At 37.1% G+C, this 22,668-nt stretch overlaps 1 protein-coding gene across 50 annotated transcripts in view; it reads left to right on the top strand.

The window, feature by feature from the left end:
- The window catches only part of PUM2 (pumilio RNA binding family member 2), a 94,958-nt gene extending 75,236 nt beyond the window's left edge, over positions 1-19,722 (top strand). For 27 of the 50 annotated variants that reach the window (XM_070069434.1, XM_070069430.1, XM_070069431.1 and 24 more), the window contains 8 exons: positions 9,060-9,327; positions 10,270-10,399; positions 11,684-11,812; positions 13,308-13,445; positions 14,108-14,233; positions 14,448-14,569; positions 15,346-15,538; positions 16,843-19,722. In XM_070069434.1, the coding sequence (XP_069925535.1) occupies positions 9,060-9,327; positions 10,270-10,399; positions 11,684-11,812; positions 13,308-13,445; positions 14,108-14,233; positions 14,448-14,569; positions 15,346-15,538; positions 16,843-16,974 (1,238 nt within the window). In that variant the 3' untranslated portion in view covers positions 16,975-19,722. Of the gene's footprint in view, positions 1-9,059; positions 9,328-10,269; positions 10,400-11,683; positions 11,819-13,307; positions 13,446-14,107; positions 14,234-14,447; positions 14,570-15,345; positions 15,539-16,842 lie in introns of all 50 variants that reach the window. The other 23 variants (XM_070069420.1, XM_070069412.1, XM_070069399.1 and 20 more) reach the window with 1 other exon arrangement.
- The last annotated feature ends 2,946 nt before the right edge of the window (positions 19,723-22,668 follow it).

Consider the following 22,668-nt stretch of genomic DNA (forward strand, 5'->3'; position numbering starts at 1 on the left):
CCGGCGCCTCAGGCAGAATTCAGCCTAAGCCACGGAGCCAGCACCCAAGCTGGTAGACTTTTACGAATTTTTTTATTAATATACCAAGAATTCACTTGGGATTTATATTGTTGTACTATGTTTATAGGATAGGGAAACACAGAGTCAAAAAATATCTTAAAATACAGCCAAAATTGTCTCATGAAAGATTTGCAGCTTTATGCAAATCACTTTAAAAAATTTAAGCGGCATCTATCATGGCACTGAAAAGTTGTATATTCTGTGTAGAGAATATTTTCACATGAAACTCTTTACTTGTGACAAATCTAGGAATAATACAGCCAAAGAAGGACAACATTTTTGCACTGTAAACTAAAAAACACTGACAGAAGTTAAAATGACTTAAGTAAATGGAAGAGCATACTATGTTTATGGGTTGCACTCAGTATTATAAAGATAGCAGGTTTCTTCTGATTGACTTAGCCCTATCTCATGAGAGTTGTTGACAAGCTAATTTTTAAAATGTGATTGGACAAGCAGAACCAAGAGTAATCAAGGCAGTCTTAGAAAATGAAGTTGTAAACCTTATTATTTCCAGATACTAATTTAAGAAAGGTACAGTGACTGAAATTGTATTATTGTCACAAAGGTAAATAAGCTACTAGAACAGAGACAAGACCCAAAAATAAAGCCTGTTTATCCAAATGAGTATAAGTTAGATGTATATTTGAAGTGAAATTAGATGTGTATTTGACATCACACGCACACACAAATTTCATTCTAAAATTGACTGGTTACTGTCATGAAGTTAGTAAAAGGCAAAACAAAAACTTTGAACCCAAGTCTGTCTCACTTATTCTAGGTGTCATTCTGCTTCTTAAAAGAATGTTTTTATTTCTGTTTAATGTCCGCCTGAATAAATTGAAAGGATCTTATGCCTTAAATTTAGAATAGTTGTCAACTTTTTATAAAATTGCTGTAAAATATAATTTACTCTATGTGACTTTGGAAAAGTGAGTTTGAGTGTCAGTATATTGACTTCTTTGTGGTTTTTTTACTTGCTAACAATTGACCCACTATATAAATTAAATGTACTTCAGGAATCTCAAATTATTTATTACTAATTTCTGTGTTAAAACTGATCAGATAAGAATCTTCCTTATGTGAAGTTTTAAAGTAAGATATACATGGCAAATGTTATCAATTGCTGTTTTATGTTTATTTCTTATATAGCTTTTCATTCATCCAATATTGAATATCCACATACCAGACTCTGCCTGACTGGAAAGAGAAAAACATCCTCCCCATCCATAGTCATCAAGTTTGTAGGCAAAAACAGCAGTTAAATAATTGTAGTGCATTGCCTTGTAGCACTTTAATAATTCCATTCTGTAAAAACAGTGATACTCTTCATTGGAATTACTGTCTTTATTTCATGTTTTTTTCTGCCAGCTGTACCACTCACTGGCTTATATTAGGGTTGCATATAGGTTTATTTTCCCCTACTAGATTAGAAACAAAAGCCCAGATCTTTATCTACAAATTTAAAGCATATTCAGATCTCAATAAATGTTTGGATAGCTAAATTTGAGTGGTCTTGATTCTTGAATCTGTTCTTAGTCAAAGACACTGGCTGTTTTCTTTTTTAAAAACGTAAATCCTATGTGAATTGCTACAGTCCAGCATTGATTTGTTCCCAGTCAGTATGTTCTCTGAATATCCATTTTCTGAAATGCTTTAGGGCCAGAGGTGTCCCAGATTTTGGATTTTTTTCAGATGTTGGAATATTTACAAGTACATAATGAGATATCTTGGGGACTCAAATCCGAACACAATAATGTATTTGTTTTAAATATATGTAACCTGTGCCTGTGTTTTAACTGTAACCTGTCACATGAGGTCATATGTGGAATTGGAGCATTTCAAATTTTTGGATTAGGGATGTACAACCTATATTATACTATAAAAAGGAAGTTGTATGATGATCAGTTTTGAGGATTTTGTTTTTGTGTATGTGTGTATACTTTATAAGGCTTTTCTGGGTTAATTATCACAGTACTCCTCGCCCAGCTCAGCCCTTTTCTCACTGCTATTAACAATCCCATCAAGAGAGAAACTAAATGTGCCCATGAAAAATTATCTAACCAGTATTCATCATTTATGAAGCAGACCTTAAGATTGTATACATTCTTTTTATTAATCATAGTTTGAGAAAAATCCCAGCTTACACAGTTTTTCTTAACCTAAATCAGGAAAGGCAACTAGCCATGAAATCTCAGCAGGAATATTCAAAAGAAGATGCAGCTGTAGTTTGGTAATTTCTCAGTTATCAGCATTATTATCCAAAGAAAAGAATTCAGATCAAATCTCATAGGAGATTTGTGATAGGGAAGTATTTTTGCCCATGTGTTAAACACCTAGTAGAAACTCGCCCTACAGCTTACTCTTAGTCTGAAGACTAGTTCATACATTAGATCTTAACTTGTTTATTAAATATTTTCTGTGTTGACAGCCTCCCCCCATTTTTTTAAGTTTAAACACAAGTCTAAATAATAAAGTTTCTTAATTGATTTTAGAGTAGAAACAACAGATTTTTACTTTTTATTGTAGAACTTAGTTTGTGGTTTGCATCTCATGTTTGTCTACACATAGTCATAAAATTTATACTTTCAGAGTTACATGCTTGTCATGTTTATACTTTTGATACTAGCCTATTAAAATTAACTGGAATAGTATACCTTTAACTGTGCTCTTTGCTTTTGAAACTCATTGTAGCCTCAGCTTTTCCCTTAATAAAATGTTTGTGTATTTATATAGCAAATAAGTAGTTTCAATTGTAGTTAGAAAAATTTAATGAAATTTATACCCCAAGCAGTTTCAGCCATTTCCCAGATTTAAATGTGGCACAGGGCATTAACTGTTCTTCATGAAATATAGTAGAGATTATAACTGAAAGTCTGAAGCAAATTATTTAGACATAATAGTGAAGAAAATTATCTGATCATTAGCTATCAGAAGGTGTTAGCTATCCTTCCTTGAGTAAGCTTTTTAGCTTCTCTAAGCTTGTCTCACAAGTATGATAGAGACATATGTCTTAAGAGTTAAGACGATGGCACTCGCATATAGCAGCACTATAGTAAAGTATAATAATGTACATACTTGACAGTTTAGGAAAACATAAAAAGATTTTTTTTAAAGATTTATTTATTTATTTGAAAATCAGAGTTACACACAGAAGGAGAGACAGAGAGAGAGAGGTCTTCCATCTACTGGTTCACTCCCCAATTGGCCGCAACGGCCAGAGCTGCACAGATCTGAAGCCAGGAGCCAGGAACTTCCTCCAGGTCTGCCACGTGGGTGCAGGGGCCCAAGGAGTTGGCCCATCTTCTACTGGTTTCCCAGGCCATAGCAGGGAACTGGATTGGAAGTGGATTAGCCGGGTGTCAAACTGGCACTCAAATGGGATGCTGACACTGCAGGCAGTGGCTTTCCCCGCTACACTGCAGCGCTGGTCCTAAGATTTCTTCTTTAAATGCAGTGTATACATAAAAAACTATAAAAATTTGAGGAAAAATAGCCCTATACTTTTGAGTCATTTATATGTTGTCTTCCTGTAACCTTAATCAGTTGTAATAATATTTTTATGTTTCACTATCTTCCTTCATTTACTATTTGTATGCATGTACTATGTGTTTAAATATATGTAACAATAAGTATTCCATGCTTTTAAAAAGCAGCATTTGTGTTAGTTTTCTATGGCTGCTCTGACAAATTAGTAAAAGGTGGCTTCAAACAACAAACTTGACTCCTTTCATAGTTTAGAGCAGGTCCTAGTGTAGGCAGTGCCATGCTCTAAAGGCTCTAGGGGACATTCCTTCTTTGTCTCTTCCTAGTTTCTGGCAGTTGCAGGCAATTCTTAGTGTTCCTTGGCTTGAATATGCATCATTCTGGTCTCAGTCTCCATCATTACATAGTGCTCTGCTGTGTGTCTCTGTGTGCATTTTCTCTTACAAAGGGCACCAGTCACTGCATTAAAACTCACCCTAATCCAATACAGCCTCATTTTACCTTACTGCATCTGCAAAGATCCTATTTCCAACTAATAGCACATTCACAGGTACAGCAAGGGACTAGAGCGTGAGCATGTTTGGGAGGAAGGACACAGTGCAGCCCTGTATAGTCTGCCCTCTGATTCCACAGGTCAGCACACAGCAGCTCAGCCGATTCGGTAATGGGTACGCAGACATTAGGCACATAATAGAAAAAGCACAAGTGAATCAAAACATTTTTTAAGTAATTTTTTGGGAGGACATAGCTGTAGATTAGCATTATATGCAGAATTTGCCTATCATGGAGTCTGATAGAGTGTTTGATAAATAATTGCCTTATTTAAAAAGTTACTGTATACCAGGAGGATAACAAAGCCATCTTAATATGTGTATAGTAGGTTGTGTTAGGTTCACAGATTGTTGCTACATGCCATGGACCCTCAAAATCTAGTATGTAAGATAGCTATTAGTATTTAGAAATATATTTATAAAACAAGATTCCAAAATGGTAAGTGTGCATAAGGAGAAGTACTGCTCTAAAAGTTTTTTTCTCTTACCCAACATTGCAATCTTCCTACAAAGCCAAGAACCATGTGGATAGGTGTAGTAATAAAAGTCAAACTGTCTATGGCAGCTAAGAGTCTCCTGTGAGTTCCAAATGCTTTTCATGAAAACTGAGCAGAGGAAAAAAATACTGAAGCAAAAATGAAACACTATGTGAGCATTTTTTATGAGCTAAAAGTAATGAAAGGTAATGCCAGAAAATAGACTGTCCTCATTTAGGCTTTTCCCAGCTGCTCACCTGTGCCATTGATTTGGCCTACCTGGAACTACTTGTCTCCCATTATCATTTTCCCATTTATTGAGATTCCTTGAACATTGTCTTCTGAAACACTCTACCTGGTAGGTTTGAAGGACCCCAGATTGACTTGAATTGCTGTTTTTATTTTGAAATCAGTTAAGTGGCAGCCTGTTAGTAAATGAAGCCAATTATCCTGATTCTAATTTATTGGAAAGAGTCTAAGAGTCTTCAGACTCTTAGAATAGCCTTCAGCTAATTTTTTTTTTTTTTTTTTTTTTTTTTTTTTTTTTTTTTTTTTTTTTTTTTGGAGAGAGTTACAGACAGTGAGAGGGAGAGACAGAGAAAGGTCTTCTGTCTGTTGGTTCACTCCCCAAACGGCCGCAACAGCCGGAGCTGCGCCAATCAGGAGCCGGGAGCCAGGAGCTTCCTCTGTGTCTCCCAATGTGGGTGCAGGGGCCCAAGAACTTGGGCCGTCTTCTGCTGCTTTCCCAGGCCATAGCAGAGAGCCAGGTGAGAAAAGGAGCAACTGGGACTAGAACCGGTACCCAAGTGGGGCGCTGGCCCTTCAGCTAAATATTTAAAAAATAAAAATTGTTCAGAGGGGATAATTCAGGGATGTATTTTTTAAAAATATATACAAATCTGATAAGTTGAAGAGTTACTGTTCCAAACCCCAAGGGGATGGAAAATAATAAAAAAAAAAGGCTTGATCAGATTTATTTTGTGGTGGTTTCAGCTGTAGTTTTTCTCAATGTTTTTGAAGAACATTTTTAATTTCTTTTTTTTTAACTGTTTATTACTTATTTTTTTGACAGGCAGAGTGGACAGTGAGAGAGAGAGAGACAGAAAGGTCTTCCTTTGCCGTTGGTTCACCCTCCAGTGGCCACCACGGCCGGCGCACTGTGCTGATCCGATGGCAGGAGCCAGGTACTTATCCTGGTCTCCCATGGGGTGCAGGGGCCAAGAACTTGGACCATCCGCCACTGCACTCCCTGGCCACAGCAGAGAGCTGGCCTGGAAGAGGGGCAACCAGGACAGAATCCGGCGCCCCGACCAGGACTAGAACCCGGTGTGCTGGCGCTGCAAGGCGGAGGATTAGCCTAGTGAGCCGCGGTGCTGGCTACATTTTTAATTTCTATTAATTGAGAAGGATTCTGAAACAATAGACTTCTCAAAGAAATTAACAAGTTTTATAAAAAAATTTTTTTCGTAAAATGTAAGCTGTTTGCCTCCATTAAGTTATCATAACTGACCTTAAAAGATACCAATGTAAATAACATTGAAGGAACAGAACGCTATGACCTGGTGATTTCTGGCCCAAGACTCTTGGCTATCATATCACATCACTTTTGGACCCTGATCTCACATAGAACTGTTCTAAGTGTCTTTTTCAAGTAGTGATTAAGAAATGGTTAATGGTACTGGAGACCAAATGATAAACTAGAAGGAACTGTTACTTTCCTTTAACACATGGGGTATAGAAATTTAGACTACCAGCAGTAGAGGCGTGAATATGGATAACCTATATGTGTGGTTTTAATTGTGGCATGCCTTCAGGCTTATGGGAAAGCTGCAGAATAGTTTTTTTTTTTTTTTTAAATCCAGAATGCACTTCACCCAGATTATCTAAATGTTATCATTATAGATTTGCATATCATTCTCTTCCCCTCTCTTTATCCCACAGACACATTTTCTTTTGATTTTTTTTTTTTTAAGAATTATTTTACTGAAAGAGTTACACAGAGAGAGAAGGAGAGGCAGAGTGAGAGAGGTCTTCCATTCTAGTTCACTCCCCAAATGACTGCAACCGCCAGAGCAGAGCTGATCTGAAGCCAGGAGCCAGGAGCTACCTCCAGGTCTCCCACGTGGGTTCAGGGGCCCAAGGAGTTGGCCCATCTTCTACTGCTTTCCCAGGCCATAGCAGAGAGCTGGATCGGAAGTGGAGCAGCCGAGACACGCAAGATGTTTCTTTCTTTTTATTTATTTATTTATTTTGGACAGGCAGAGTGGACAGTGAGAGAGAGAGACAGAGAGAAAGGTCTTCCTTTGCTGTTGGTTCACCCTCCAATGGCCGTACCGCACTGATCCGATGGCAGGAGCCAGGTACTTATCCTGGTCTCCCATGGGGTGCAGGGCCATCCTCCACTGCACTCCCTGGCCACAGCAGAGAGCTGGCCTGGCTTCGGATCAGCGCAGCACTGGCCATGGTGGCCATTTGGGGGGTGAACCAATGGAAGGAAGACCTTTCTCTCTGTCTCTCTCTCATTGTCCACTCTGCCTGTCAAAAAAAAGAATCAAAAGAGTACCGAGACATAGGACAGATTTTTGTTGGATATTTGGTAGGGTACTTTGAAAGTAACATATAAAATTAGCTTGATAATTTCCTAGGATAAGTATGTATTGAATTTGGTGTGAAAATCTTTTAAGGATAATATTAAGCCTGATATTTGAAGTGTCGGTAAGCCATGGCAGAGAGATAATAAAGGGTAGAAGAAAACAGCTAATTCTAAAATTTGTGTGAGAAGTAGGTTTAAAATAATGACGTAAAAACCTGAGAGGGGTGTACTTTAGGCGGATTCTATAGGTTTTTACCATACAGTGACATAGTCTAAATGACTTAAAATTAAAGGTATAATTGATGTGTGTATATAAAGAGGTTAAAAGGATAAGCTAAATAATTCCACCCTAAAGAAAGAGCAAGGATGTTAGAGAAAACCTAGTGGCAAAGTGGGATGTGATAAGGTAACCAACTGTAGTAGTGGTAAAAGTCACTTATATCATACTGTTAGAGAATCTAATAGGTGAGTAGTAATTGTGAATAGTTCATGGGGCTGTATGAGCAGAAATACTGGGAACTATAAAAGGATTGCTGCTAATGATGAAATTATTCAGTATTAAAATTTTGAGCTCTTTCACATTTGAATATTTCATGGGATGCTAAGATAAGTTCAATAGAACTGAAGCAAAAAGTTGATGTTAGTGATTTCGGTATATTGGATAATTTGTTGAATTTTTAGCAGGACACTCTAGAACTGAACCTATGTAAAATTCATGCTCTTTAGTTTGTCAATGAGTAAATATTGTACGCCTGTTCACCGTCAGACAATGGTCTAGGCTCCAGATACCTCCTAGCATGTTTATGAATGTAATTTGATGGCATGTAAATTGGAGAAGGGGCTAGGGATTCAAATAAATGGATAATATGCTGTAAAATGGGAAGGTCAATAAGGAAAACTAAAGCCAGAACAATAGAGACCCAAAAAAAAGGAATGTGCTAACCCCTTCACCCTCCAGGATTAAACTGTTTTGCTCCCTGTCCTGTAATTCTTTTTGGCCTGTAATGCCGCTGTGTAAATTGGCACTGACAGTGTGTCCTTGGAAGCATCTATCCTATGGCCTAGATTATTTAGATAGCACTTTACGTAGAGTTGGGACATAACAACATAAAGCTAATGGTGGATCTTGTTTTGCTGAGCTGTTAAATCTGTTTCACAATTGTCTATACATTTTTCTTTTTTAAAAGGACACTGTCAAGTACTTATAAACTGCTATGTGTAATAAAAACAATTTTTCCTGCATGTATTTTTTTGTTTGTTTCTGTTGACTGCCCTCTCATCTGCTTGTTGGAATGGGACACAAGTCAAAGAGACTTTTTGTTTGTCTTAAATGATTAAGGCTATTTACTACTATTTCTTGTCTGCAACACAAGAGTACTTTTATGGCAATTTTTTTTAATTTTAAAATCTTTTTAAAATAGTGTATAACAGATTTGATATATCAAGTTGTGGATTTTTTTTTTAATTTAAACAATCATTGGGTTAGCTAAGAAATGGTTTGTTTTTACAAAGAGTATACATGACAATGTATTTTTAATATATCCCCCAAAAGTATAAATCTGTTTGCTGGCTACTTATAGCTTGCTTGTAAACGTAACAAAGTTTTGTTGATGGTTTCAGTGTTCTGGTATTTCTATGAGTGCATATTAATTGCATTGTAACTAAGCTGCTGAGACCAAACAGATTGATTTTCTCATGTTTTTCTAGTTTTTTTTTTTTTTTTTTTTTCATAAAACCACATGTTACTTATAGGTGCAAAGTTTTCCTTTCAAGTTTTAATTTCCAGTCATAACTACTAAGAATTCTTAGGGGGACTATTTCTTTACTGACTAAATTTATAGTTCAATGAAATTTTGTCGAAAACATTTGCTGACCACAGCTGCTTTGTTGTAGGAGGACTGACAAATGGTAGTGGTCGCTATATCTCTGCAGCACCTGGAGCAGAAGCAAAATACCGAAGTGCTTCAAGCACTTCCAGTCTCTTCAGCTCCAGCAGCCAGCTCTTCCCTCCTTCTCGGCTTCGATATAACAGGTCTGACATTATGCCTTCGGGCCGCAGTAGATTACTCGAAGATTTCAGAAACAACCGCTTCCCAAACCTTCAGCTTAGAGACTTGATTGGACATATTGTTGAGTTTTCTCAAGACCAGCATGGTTCTAGGTAGGTAATATGATTCATGATCCTTTTCCACTTCTTGTTGCTTTGAAGATTGCTGCCTACATTTTTCTTCACTAGACTGTGCTTATCTGCATTCAGGTTTTTCACAGTGACAATAATTGATGGGAATACAGCCTTCATATTGGATTGTTTTTATTATATTAGCTCTGAATTACATTTGCAAATTTAAGTGTTACTGATGTATGCTTTTGTGTTGCTTTACGTTTTAGTAATCCCTGTGACTAGCTGGAAAATTTCACATATGGTATAGGAAAATTTGATAACTTTTAACATTAAGCATATATTATATGTAATACTTGAAAGGTGTGTTAATTAGTACTCTCAAGGTAAATCTTAGAAAGGGAACTAGTAGAATTTATTAAATTTGAAATGTTTTCTGTTGATGGTTTTAAAATAAACCTGAAATTTTAAAAAATAAGCATTAGATTAGGTAGATATATGCAAATTTTATTTCCCTATAATTGAAAGTTTTTAAGAGTAGTAAATAAACTTTGTATCACTTAAAATGACTAAGTTAGTAATTCATTTGTTTGATGCATTTTCTTTCTAATCATTAAGTTCTAAAAATATTCAGTAAGTAGCATTGTATATTATGAAAAATAAATGAATGGCCAGCAAAATCCCTGCAATCTCCTTTTTTCATTGATTATGATGTAACAGAAGCATTCTAAGAATAATTAAACATTTTTATGTCCAGAGATTTTTTATCAGTCTAGTTATTTTAAGGTATTACAAAGAAATGCTTCATGTAATTTTTGTCTTTTTTGTTACAAATTACATGCCTAGCATATAGTTTTTTAATAGCATTTCTGGAAATATTTTGTGTTTATACATGAGGGTAACATTTCTTAAGTAAGAGATACAGTTTTTACAGACCTTGTTTTCAGTTTACTGTCATGGTCTTTAAAATTTTTTCCCACATAGATTTATACAGCAAAAGCTAGAGAGAGCTACTCCAGCTGAGCGACAAATGGTATTTAATGAAATTCTACAGGCAGCCTATCAATTAATGACAGATGTTTTTGGAAACTATGTTATACAGAAATTTTTTGAGGTAAGCACACATGCATGTTTGTATATCCATCTAGTTACATGTACATTGACAAGAAAAGCTTTGAAAGTTGGGTAATAGTCATTTTCCTATAAAAACATATATAAACCTGGGAGAAAATATTTGCATATCATATGTCTAAGATTTTTATATCCAGAATATATAAAGAACTTCCTAAAAGTCAACCACATAAAGACAACGTGATTGAAAATGAATGAAAGATCAAGAAATGTTAGGTAGACATTTCTCCATCAAAGATAATACATTAATCCATAAAAAGGTGCTCAACCTTCTTAGTCATTATGGAAACACAAATCAAAACAACAGCGAGATACCACTTTACATATACTAGACTGTAATCAAAAAATTGGAAATTATAGTGTGAGTGAAGATGTGGAAAAATTAGAAGCCTTGCACATTGCTGGTGGGAATGGAAAATTTTGTACCCACTGTGGAAACAGATCTGTCTTCAGGACATTAAACTCAGTGATAACAAGCCAGAGAAACACAGAGACAAATGCAGGGGTCCACCTGTAAGTGTGTTTTATTCAGTAGTTAGCAACTTAGCTTATTTTTCGTCTAAAACTACTGTCTGTGTTGTAGCTTGACTAAAACAGATTTGCTCCTCAGTTGTATCAGAATACAGTTTGAGAATTACCTGGGTGAAAGAGTTTTGGCAGTCTGAGTGTAGGTCTTAGAGGTTAATATAATGAAGATGAAGGGTTTTGTTAGAAATGAAGAATAAAGATGTTTATTTTAAAGGGGAGGGGATGGATTTCTGGTATAGTGGTTAAGATGCTGCTCGGGACATCAGCGCCCCGTATCAGAGTGCCTGTGTTAGAATCACGACTCTTCTAAATTCTAGCTTCTTGCTAAGCACACTTTGGGAAGCAGTGGAAATGACTCAAGTAGTTGGGTCCCTGCCACCCACGTGGTTGACAGAGATTGAATTCCAGGCTCCTGGCTACAAAGTCACCCAGCTCCAGCTGTTAACAGGCATTTGAGGGGTGAACTAACAACTGGAAGATTCCTTTGTGTCTCACTCCCTCACTGTCTTTCAAATAAATAAGCTTTAAAATGATTAATACAATAGTATCGAGATAATACGACTTGGAGGGGAAGTATTAAAATTATCATTGCAGTCAACTCTGGGTCTTATTTGGCCTTTTTCTTAATGCCTCTTCCCTACATAATTACCCATGGGTTATTGTAAAAGTAGATTCAGTAGATGTAGTATCTTATTCAAGTTCAATAACGTAATATTATGACACTTTTATTTTCTGTCAGTTTGGGAGTTTGGATCAAAAGTTAGCCCTGGCTACTCGTATTCGTGGTCATGTTCTGCCCCTTGCCCTGCAGATGTATGGCTGCCGTGTTATTCAAAAAGCATTAGAATCTATTTCTTCTGACCAGCAGGTAATTGTAAGTTAAGGCAAAATTTTTCTATTAGTTCATTCAATTTTTTAATTATTATTTCTGCTTTATCTTATAATCTTGAAATGAAAGGGTTTAATATTTCCACAACTAGTTGATAATTTTTTAATCGGTATCAATTAGCACATTGCTAATTACAAGTTATAAAGCAGATCTTTGATCTTTTCTATCCATTTCCTTTCACATCTATTCATTTCTAAATAAGGGTATTTAATATGCACTATGTGATAAATGGAATCTCAAGTGTTTTTGCTATCAGAGGCTTATTTGTGAATTTTCTGTTACATCAGAATGCATTTTACAGTTCAATTTCCAGTGTCTATTTGGGTTATATCTAATGTTTCTATTATAAAGAATAGTTTTTTAAACCAGTAGCATCTCTATATGCCAGTTAAATACTTGTATATATGTATATACACAATTACATAATTTTTTAAAAATATAACAGCATAAAAGTAACCTAAAAAATTCTTCTTTACAATTCTGAAAGAAAATAGAATACATAAAATGAAATGAGAAATGTGTGTCCTTTGATATAAAGTCTAAATATACATTCATAAAGGATTAATGCTATTCCAATCATATATTCAAGGGACTTTTCTTTTAACTAATCAAAAGTAATTTGTAAAATTATTTAAAATGCTGATTCACCACATTTTTACATGGATTCTGTGAATCAACCCTAATTAATTAAAGGGTTTCTTGTATGAGCTAAAACGGACTTAATATGAAATTTATAACACTAAATAGATACTATTTTATGTATATGTGATTCATATATTACAATAAAAACATAGTAAATGAAGGAAATAAATATATCTTAAAAGGTAATGGTAGTTAATAAATTTGGAAAAAGATTGGAATTGATTTGTATAATGTTTCAGAATTAAAAATAATAAATGAATAGATGGATATAGATGTGTATACATTAATCAACATTAGAAATTTGTAAGGAAATACTTTGATTTCTCTGGCGGAATTCCTGAGTGTGGGAGTAATTGGAGGTTTATCTCAATGGAGAAATATCAACATAGCCCATAAGTACTTGAGTCCTTACCCTTTGCTTGCACTTGATAGACACATAAAGCCATTAAATGTGATTTTTTTTTTTTTTTTTTTGAGAAGAGACAGTGCTAAGTGAGGCAAAAGTGTAGCATTCTCAATTAGTTTAATTGGACACCACCTGAGAAAGGTTGTTGGAAAGTGTAGTTTAAATATGGCAGATCATCATCAGTAGGTTATTAGTATCTCAGCACATCACTTACCTCATAATCTGTATATGTTTCAGTAATTCTCAACTTCAATTGCTTTTGCTAATTATTCTTCAGGGAGGAAAATTTTAACCTTTCATATATTAGAAAAAAATGCAAACAGGAAATGATATTATTTAGTATACTTTTGTGCCTGTTTCATTGTTTTTAATTTTAGTTTGTTATTTGATGAGGTAATTGTTCTCATGAGCTCTCCTCTTTTTCAGAGTGAAATGGTAAAGGAGCTAGATGGTCATGTACTCAAGTGTGTGAAAGATCAGAATGGGAACCATGTTGTACAAAAATGTATTGAATGTGTTCAGCCACAGTCTCTACAGTTTATCATTGATGCTTTCAAAGGACAAGTAAGATTGATTTTTTTTGGCTTCTAATTTGTTAGCAAAGTGCATTTTAGAATTTAAGTGTTAAAACATATTCCTTGGTCACTGTACCCAGCATTGGTATATAAAAATAGAAGACAAAGCATTAATGTTTATTAATTTCTGCCTTTTTCATATAGTCAGTAGATTGCTTCATGGGGGGTTAGAAATAGAAGTTTTAATCCTATTACTTTAGGAAGTAAGGTAAGGTAATAACTATTAGAATCACAAACCCAACAGTATTTTCCAAATTTCCCGGAAGAGGGGGAGGAGTGGGAAAAGGCTATATAAAAAGCAAGAAGAAAAGTTAAAAACATACACACACAGAGCAGTTAATAACTAACACATCGTATTTGGTAGCTCTTAATTGCAGTGCTAAACTACTCCCCCCGGCCCCACATCCATTCATTCCCATTATTACTCTTAGTCTTCTGATTGGGTTCCTGTTGATCAAAATCTCTTTAGTTCCTAAATTGAGTACTCCCTCCTCCTCCTACCCAGTCCGCTAACATGGAGGTGGTCATACTGTGACTCTGTCACCCTTCTATAAAATAATTGAATTAATTAATCATGTTCTAAACCTACCTGATTCATAGAACTATTAGAAAATGTTGGAGAATACAAATTTTTAATTCTTCTGTTTTAAGGTATTTGTGCTTTCAACTCATCCTTATGGCTGCAGAGTGATTCAGCGCATCCTAGAGCATTGCACAGCAGAACAGACCTTACCTATCTTAGAAGAGCTCCACCAACACACAGAACAGTTGGTACAGGTATACATTCTCTAATAGTTTGAAATATTTTTCTATTTTTAGAAATTATTCTGATTTTTTAAAAAAACTTATTATTAAACAATACAAAAACAAATGCCTCTCTGGTATTCTTCTGACAGTATTACTGGATTTTTAAACCCAACTTTTTAAAGAATAATCGATTTTTTTTTTTAAAGAATGATTTCTAGAAAGTGATTTTTAAATATGTTCTTAGGATCAGTATGGCAATTATGTTATTCAGCATGTACTGGAACATGGTCGACCTGAAGACAAGAGCAAAATTGTTTCTGAAATCAGAGGGAAGGTCTTAGCCCTGAGTCAACACAAATTTGCCAGGTACTGAAATATTTTCTGATAACAAGGGTTACTTCTCTCAGTTCTTTCTTTATAAACACAGAAATCACATGTGGAATATAGCATTGAATTATAAATATTTTTTAATGATTTTTAAAAACACAGAATATCACTTTTGTTTTTTAAAACTGTTAAGAGCATTGGTTTTGTCCACATTACATTTTTATTTTTACGTTAGTTCATGTATTTATTTGAAAGGCACTTCCATCCACGGATTTGCTCCCAAAATGCTCAAAACAGCCAAAGCTGAGCCAGCCTGAAGCCAGGAGCCAGGAACTCCACCTGGGTCTCCCATGTGGGTGTCAGGGACAAAGACATTTTAGCGGAGCACGTTAGCAAGAAGCTGGATCAGAAGCAGGAGCGGAAATCAACCCCAGGTGTGATGGGATGTGGGCATCCCAAGTGATAGCTTAAGCTGCCGCACCACAACTCCCAACCCTGCCCACGCTTTTGAAATCTAGATTTAGAAAATCAGTTGCCTCAGACCAGTGACAAAATGCACATTCAGACCTTATTAATTTCCCAGTTTACTTTTCTACATTATAGTTTTAAGAAGCCTATAATTAAATTGTGGATGTCAAAATGTAGAGTTTGTTTTAAAAGTAATCAGAATACAAGAAAAGGTTAAGATGTATCTGGACTGCTTTTGTGCTTTGTAATGGATTGGAACAGATTCTTTGAAACCTCAAGGCAAGTTTGCTGTAAGGAAAACAGAGTTTTGTATATGTAACTTACACTCTTTAATTTGTAATTTTTAGCAACGTAGTTGAAAAGTGTGTTACGCACGCCTCCCGTGCTGAGAGGGCTTTGCTGATTGATGAGGTTTGCTGCCAGAGTGATGGTCCCCACAGTGCCTTATACACCATGATGAAGGACCAGTATGCCAATTATGTGGTCCAGAAGATGATTGATATGGCTGAACCTGCTCAGAGAAAGATAATCATGCACAAGGTAATGCGGTATACTGACCCTCAATAGAAAATTCGGTCTGTGTGGCTGTAGGCTACACATTTAACTTCCCACGCTGTTAATCTCCTCGTATCTGTAAATGGAGAAAGATTTAAATCTGCACATCTTGGTATGGTTTTTCCCTTACTAGGTTTCAACTACTGAAGTCACGTTCATTTCTCTTACCTTTATGTTTAGCATTGTTGTTCTTTCTCTTACTTAGTTGTGCCTTATTTACCATAATACATGGGTTGAAAGATTTTCCCACAAAACTAACATTTTTTTTCTAAAGAGGATTTTGTGTTGAGGTGATTTATTAGTATTTCAGGTAATAGTAACTTGTAATACTTGTCCTTTCAAACTATTTTTTTCTCTGTTGCCATCCCTCCAAGAATCTAATGATTCTTGAAGAAATCAGTAATTATTAAAGTAAAACTTAAAAAGAGCATTGAAAGAGATAATATTTGAGTACTCGCTTCAGATCCTTTCTTTTTTTTTAAAGAATTTATTTGTTGACTTGAAAGAGTTAGAGAGAGGCAGAGAGAGAGGTCTTCCATCCACTGGATCACTCCCCAATTAGCCGCAACGGCCAGAGCTGCACCTATCCAAAGCGTTTTATTGATGATATTTGGACTGTGTCAGAGTTTTGTTTCATTTTGAAAGGCAGCGTGACAGAGAGGTCTCTTCCTCTGCTGGTTCACTCCCCAAATGGCTGCAGGGAGCTGGATGGGAAGTGAAGCAGCTGGAACTCGAACCTACACTCTGATATGGGATGCTGGTGTTGCCGGTACCAGCTAGCCCACTGTGTCATAATGCCAGCTCCCTGCTTCAAAGGTTGGAACTCTTCATATTGCAGTCTTTGCATAATTGTTTTAGTAAAATAAATTCCTTGGAATCTTACAAAGTTTATACATCTATCCAGTGTATGAGAAGAGAGCTCTTTTTTATCATACTCTCATAAATGCCAGTAATTATTATTTGTTAAAACCTTACCAATGTGGATGGGAAGATAATGATACGGTTTTTTAAAGAATGCAGTAGCTCATTAATGATATTTTCCTGCTATGTTTGGAGTTTCTATTCGCATGTGATAGCGTTTAGAAATAGTAGTGTGGGTGTTCATTGGACAGTTCTTGACAGCAGATGTTTGAAAAGATTGAGTTGATCAGAACTGCTTATATGAAAAAAGAAATTGAAATTTTAAATTATAATTATTCCTCTAAATTACCTAGATTTGGGGACAGTTTTTTATAGAAATCAGAAACTAAAATAACTTAGGTTGACTAAGCACATTGTTTATGTTTCAGATTCGACCTCACATCACTACTTTGCGCAAATACACGTACGGGAAGCATATACTGGCCAAGTTGGAAAAATACTATTTGAAAAATAGCCCAGATCTAGGGCCTATTGGAGGACCACCAAATGGAATGCTATAAAGGAAAAAAGAAAGAAGATGATTTAACATATGAAACATTTCTTTTGTGAATTATCAAAACACAACTCAGCTATGAATCTTCAAATTTTTTTTAATGCAAAACTATTTATTGACTTCTTTCATCCATTTGTAAATTTTTTAAGGTTCTTGTGTATATTTGGGGGTGGGGTGGTGAATTATAAATTATATTCAGCCCTGAGTGGAGACCTATCAGATTGAATTGCTGGCAAAGCACAGAATGCCTGTATATGATGTAACTGTATCAAAAAAAAACTGTCATATTTTGTAAATTTTTACCTTGTAAAGTCACAAAAATAGTTTTTAAAGGAAAAAGTACAGTATTCTTTTAATAAACTAGCTTGCAGTCTGGTAGGTCTACAACCCCATAGCACAACAGGTTTATAGAGATGTATATAGAATTATAGTCCTTATTTTTTTTTTCTTTGCGTGATGCCTTTTATAACACATAACAATCAACTGCATAAATATTATTAATATTTTAAAAAGAGAAAGTTAAGTTGTATTTTGGTAATTCACAAACTATCATGCAAATTAAAACTCAGCAAGTGAAATAAGAATAAAATGATTTGAGATGGAAAGAACTTATTATTTACGTTGGACATGGTTTTAATACAAATACTGCCCTACAATGTGTCTGGCAATGTACAGAAGTCTTGTATATACTTAAATATGTAATTGTTATAAGAGTTAGAAAAAAACAAAATCATGATGACACTTCCATCCATTTAAGTGCACTAAATGAAAAGTTAAGTCTCATTAACTTTTCAGTTTGGTTTGCAATGAGAAAGAGTGGAAATTTGTGTTTTGTTTTGCTTATAGAATTACAAAGACGTGTTGAGCTTTATTTTGCTTTTTCATAGTATATGCAGAAAGTAGGAACCAGATAGAGGTGAAAAGGGGCCATTGAAAAGTGATTTTGATAGCTCAACATTTAAGCATGATTACATATTCAGATAGCTTTTGTTGCTTCCTATAAATATATGCATTGTGTGTGTAGTAGTAGATGTAAGTTTACACTTTGAAAGCAGATCTTGTTTCAATGTTTATTATAAAAAGCCTTGCTAATTTAGTAGTGACACTTTCCTTGGTTGTACAGGTGTACATTTGTAAACCTTCATGCTGTAAATGGAATTTGTTTTACCTCTTTGGAAAACATTTGCATCTTAGTGTACATTTATGTCCCTGCCCTCTTTGACCTGGCAATATAGTGTTGTATAATGTAAATTTATTTCTCCAAATCAAGAGTGATTTTTTAAAAAATTTTTTAACTTTATATGGTTTCAGAAGTATGAACCAGCTTTCTTTTTATTATTGTGAGAAACATTTTGTTTTATAACATAGTTGTTGACTCTGTTAATATGGACATGCTAGGATTTGGATCATTTTCAACTGAAGTCAGGGTATTGTGCATAATAGAAAGTATTGGACTGAGATATTTGGTTACCATGGAGGCCAATGCTTTTTCCATCTTATTAAATGTGATGTGACTTTTTTCTTTGTACAGAAGAGTACTGTATTTTTGAATAGCCTACTCCCAAGTAAGAGCAAATCTGTATGATAACATTTTTTTCTCTGGACATAAGACATTATAACAGTAACATGATGTACATTTACAAGCGGCCTTATGTACATTTCCCAACAATCTTTTTAAGGCAAAATTGTGACCATATGTGTATAATTAAAATCGTTTTTAATCCTTTGCCTATGAAAATATTTTGGAAAAAATTTGCTTTGTATATTCAGTTTCTGAAAGATAAAGAAAGTGCTTTGTATTTTGTTGAAGTCAGTATTTTGTATAAACATTTATGTTGACCCACTTATGTTTAGAGCTGGAAACTGAAATGAACAGGCAAGCTCTGTCGATTGAACATGGAGGGGTTTTTTACTAGTGATCTGCAGAAGAACGTAGTCTTCTGAGCACAATGTTGAATATAAAGGTTTTAACACTGAGCTGTTCTTACCATGAACCTAAAAAAATGGCATAAAGTTTGGGGTGCCAGGCATACTTTTTCATCTTTGTTGTTGAGTTATCCTACTTTTCTAACCCAACATTCCTTGGTGAGGCCATTAAATCCAACCATTTGTTCCGATTCCTTTGCATAGTCACCTGGCTAAGCAGCTGCCCTGTCTACAGTAGCTGTGCTTCCTTCCCCCCGTACAAACTGCTGTTTCCCAGCCTCCCTTAATCTGCCAGCTTCAGAGTGTCTTGGCCCCATGTTGAGCTTCTGTTCCCAGTGTCAGCTCTTGGTTTCAGCATCAGGGCTGTCCCCGGAGACTGGTTGATGACTTTGTGCGTTTGTACATGCATTCCTGACCCTCTGCTGGCATAGTCAGTTACTACTGCACATTTAGGAAATGACAAGTCCTGGGAGACTGTTCCCATGTGTCCCGACGCTGACAACCCAGTCCTCGCTACTTCTAGGCCTACTCTAGAAAATACCTGTTCTTACAGAAACTCTGTGGTCTACCAATTTTGGTGCCTACCCCAACACCTTTTAGTAAATCGGCATGGAATTTTGGTCAAACCTGTTTCAGATAAAAACACTGAGTTGGGCAGAACCACCTAGGCATTACTCTTGAGTGTCTCCTTTTTCTGTGGATTGTTTCTGGACCAGTTTGTCTAAGTCCTGGCTCTTACTGGCGCATATGAAATGTTATCTTCACTTCCTTGTATATTATGTATAAATTAGAAAATGAAAAATGTGTGAATAACATTGTATGAAATAAACCTGGTCTTGTGTTTTTCTCTAGATAAATACCTACCCCTCTTTACCTCTATTATAATTAAGATTCCCACTCCAGTTTACTGTGACTTAAGGAGATTTTTTTTTTTTTTTTTTTTTTTTTTGGACAGAGTAGACAGAGACAGAAAGGTCTTCCTTTTCTGTTGGTTCACCCTCAAGTGGCCGCTGCGGCCGGCGCACCGCACTGATCCGAAGCCAGGAGCCAGGTGCTTTTCCTGGCCTCCCATGCAGGTGCAGGGCCCAAGGACTTGGGCCATCCTCCACTGCACTCCCGGGCTATAGCAGAGAGCTTGACTGGAAGAGGAGCAACCGGGACTAGAACCCGGTGTGCCAGCGCCACAGGCAGAGGATTAGCCTAATGAGCCGCAGCACCAGCCAAGAGAACCTTCTTACCATGTGGATGCTATTGTCAGCTCACTGTTGCCCCGACCATGTTAGTCCTATCTTGATGAATAGGATTTACATGGAGTCATAGGTGAAACTGTTCCCATAGAGATAATGTGACACATCTTAAGGCATATTTTGAGGCTTACATTAAATCATGCTCCATTCATTACCCATAAGTGTTTGTTTCCTTTCCACACGATTTGTGTTTTTCTAAAAGAAAGTATGACTTGGGTTCAGGCATGGATTTGAAGTTTACCTTCCTATTTACAGACTTTATGAACTTGGGGTGTGTTTTCTAAGCCTCTGTACAAAAGCTGTCCCACTCTGTAGTGAAATAAAAGGATGTTGGAATCCACATCTCCCACCTCACCTCTCCACCTTAAGCTGACCCTGGCTGTATTGGTTAAGTTAAGTTAAGAAATAAACCTCTGAGGAGCTGCCTTTACTCCAGCTCGCCTAGCTAGCTTGGAAGGATGTGGTTTAGTTTAACGTGTCGTAGCATTTGGATGCTCCAGGACTTCAGAACATTTGGCTGTGGAACAGGGAGGCTAGAAGGGATGGAGTGCTGAGGCCTTGGTGCTTCCTGCTAATAAGAGGCTGCATTGTGGCAGGGGGAGAGCACCAGACTTGTGGGGAGTGGGTGGGAACCTCGTCACCTGCCTGTACTGTGAGGGTCTTGTCCTGATGGCCTACAGAACCTCGAGGCCAGGTACTCAACAGCTACAGGGTAGGGCCAAAGGAAGCTCTGGTGTTGGGTGGGCAGAGTGAACTTCATGACCCCCATTACCTGTAGCAACTTGTTTCAGTCATAAACTTCCAAAAAATAGTTTACCAGGAGCTTAAACCACATGAGATAGCCTTGTATTCTGTTTGGTAGTTTAAAGGGGAAGCAGTTGGCTTAAGATCTGTTGGAACTTTCTTGGGCACCAGTGGGAGAGTTCTGAGTCGGTTCTGGAATTAGTCTGCCCAGATACGTATGTTAGGTGGTTTCATCTTCTAAGCCTTAGTCTCCTTGGGTAGGTAAGGGAATGATACTGACCTGCTAACTTGGGAGGAGTGAGTTAGAGAACATAGACGAAGTGCTCAGGCACCTGAGTACTCTGTTAAATAAGACAACTATGCATCATTGATGATTATCATAGCTGAAGGCTTTTTGTTTTGTTTTACATGCAGCCTCAAAACATTTTGGAGCTGAAATATGTGGTGGTTTTTTTTTTTTTTATTGTTTAAAGATTGATTTATTTGAAAGGCACAAAGGGGTCTTCATCTGCTGGTTCACTCCTTAAATGGCTGCAACAGCTGGAACTGGGCCAAACCAAAGCCAGGAGCCAGGGGTTCTTCCGGGTCTCCCACGTGGGTGCAGGGGCCCAGTGACTTGGGCCATCTTCAACTGCTTTCCCAGGTCATAGCAGAGAGCTGGATTGGAAGTAGAGCAGCTGGGATTTCAAACGGCCCCCATATGGGATGCTGGCACTGCTGGCCCCCTGAATTATGTTTTTGCAAATAAGGAGTCTACGGCCATACCACCTTGAACGCACCCAATCTTGTCTGATCTCAGAAGCACATAAGGAATTCTTGATTCAAGTTGCAGAAAAATCACTACATCAGTAGGAAAACTATGAAAGAGGATTAAGAAACTTTCCCACATTTTTTAGTTTTCCTTTTCTTGGAACTGACCTAATAATACATGGATGTATGCAAGCTGCCAGAGTGGAGAAGGGACAGAGGTCACAGGCATTGTGATGGACAGTCGCCTCCCTCCCTGTTCTGCTGAGTTTTTGATTAAAGAGACACTCTGATCACTCAGGAGTGTGCTTTGTTCGAGAGCTGAGCCACCGTCACAGTCAAGTAGCAGATGAAGCTGCCTGTGTGGGTCTGTCCCACTGATGGGTCAGTTCAGGATTCACTGGAGGGAAGCCACAGTCAGGGTCTGCCACAAAGAAGGCATGGAGCTGAGGGAAAACAGCCTGCGGGCCTCCTAAGCCGTCCCCTCTCAGCGGCTGCTGGGATGACAGAAGCCTCCCCAGACAGCGGGTGTGCAGAAAGCAGAAGCCAGAGTGGTCCCCCAGATCTTCACGTGACGGGGGATTCAGACTCCCAGCCGCGAGACGGCCAGAAGCGGCCCAGTAACTGGTTATGGGCGGGACCATCCATGACCTCCACAGCGCTGCTCCAGGGGCGGGTGCATGATTTTGCTCAGTACACATTTCGGGGGTGGGTGGCCTGGCACCCACGCAGTTGGGCCGAAGGCAGTTCCCACCCAGGGCAGGACCAGGTCTTTACCATGCACACAGCCGCTGGCTCAGGGCCAGACAGAGCTTAGGGAAAGAATAGAGGGAAACCACCACCAATCAGTGCGCGATCAGACAGCATCATGCTGAGAACGTTAGGGCCTATTTATGTTCCATAGCGGCAGTAAGCCCGCGGGAGAAAAGTTATGCCTGTCTCAAAAGCTTTGACTAGACAGGAATCGAGAGATTTCAAAAATAAGCTCCAGCAAAGCGCTCTGGCTGCAGGCCCCGGGCTTTGGGGAAAGGAAAGGA

The sequence above is a fragment of the Oryctolagus cuniculus genome, chromosome 2, assembly GCF_964237555.1.
Source record: "Oryctolagus cuniculus chromosome 2, mOryCun1.1, whole genome shotgun sequence".
Classification (NCBI taxonomy): Eukaryota; Metazoa; Chordata; class Mammalia; order Lagomorpha; family Leporidae; genus Oryctolagus; species Oryctolagus cuniculus.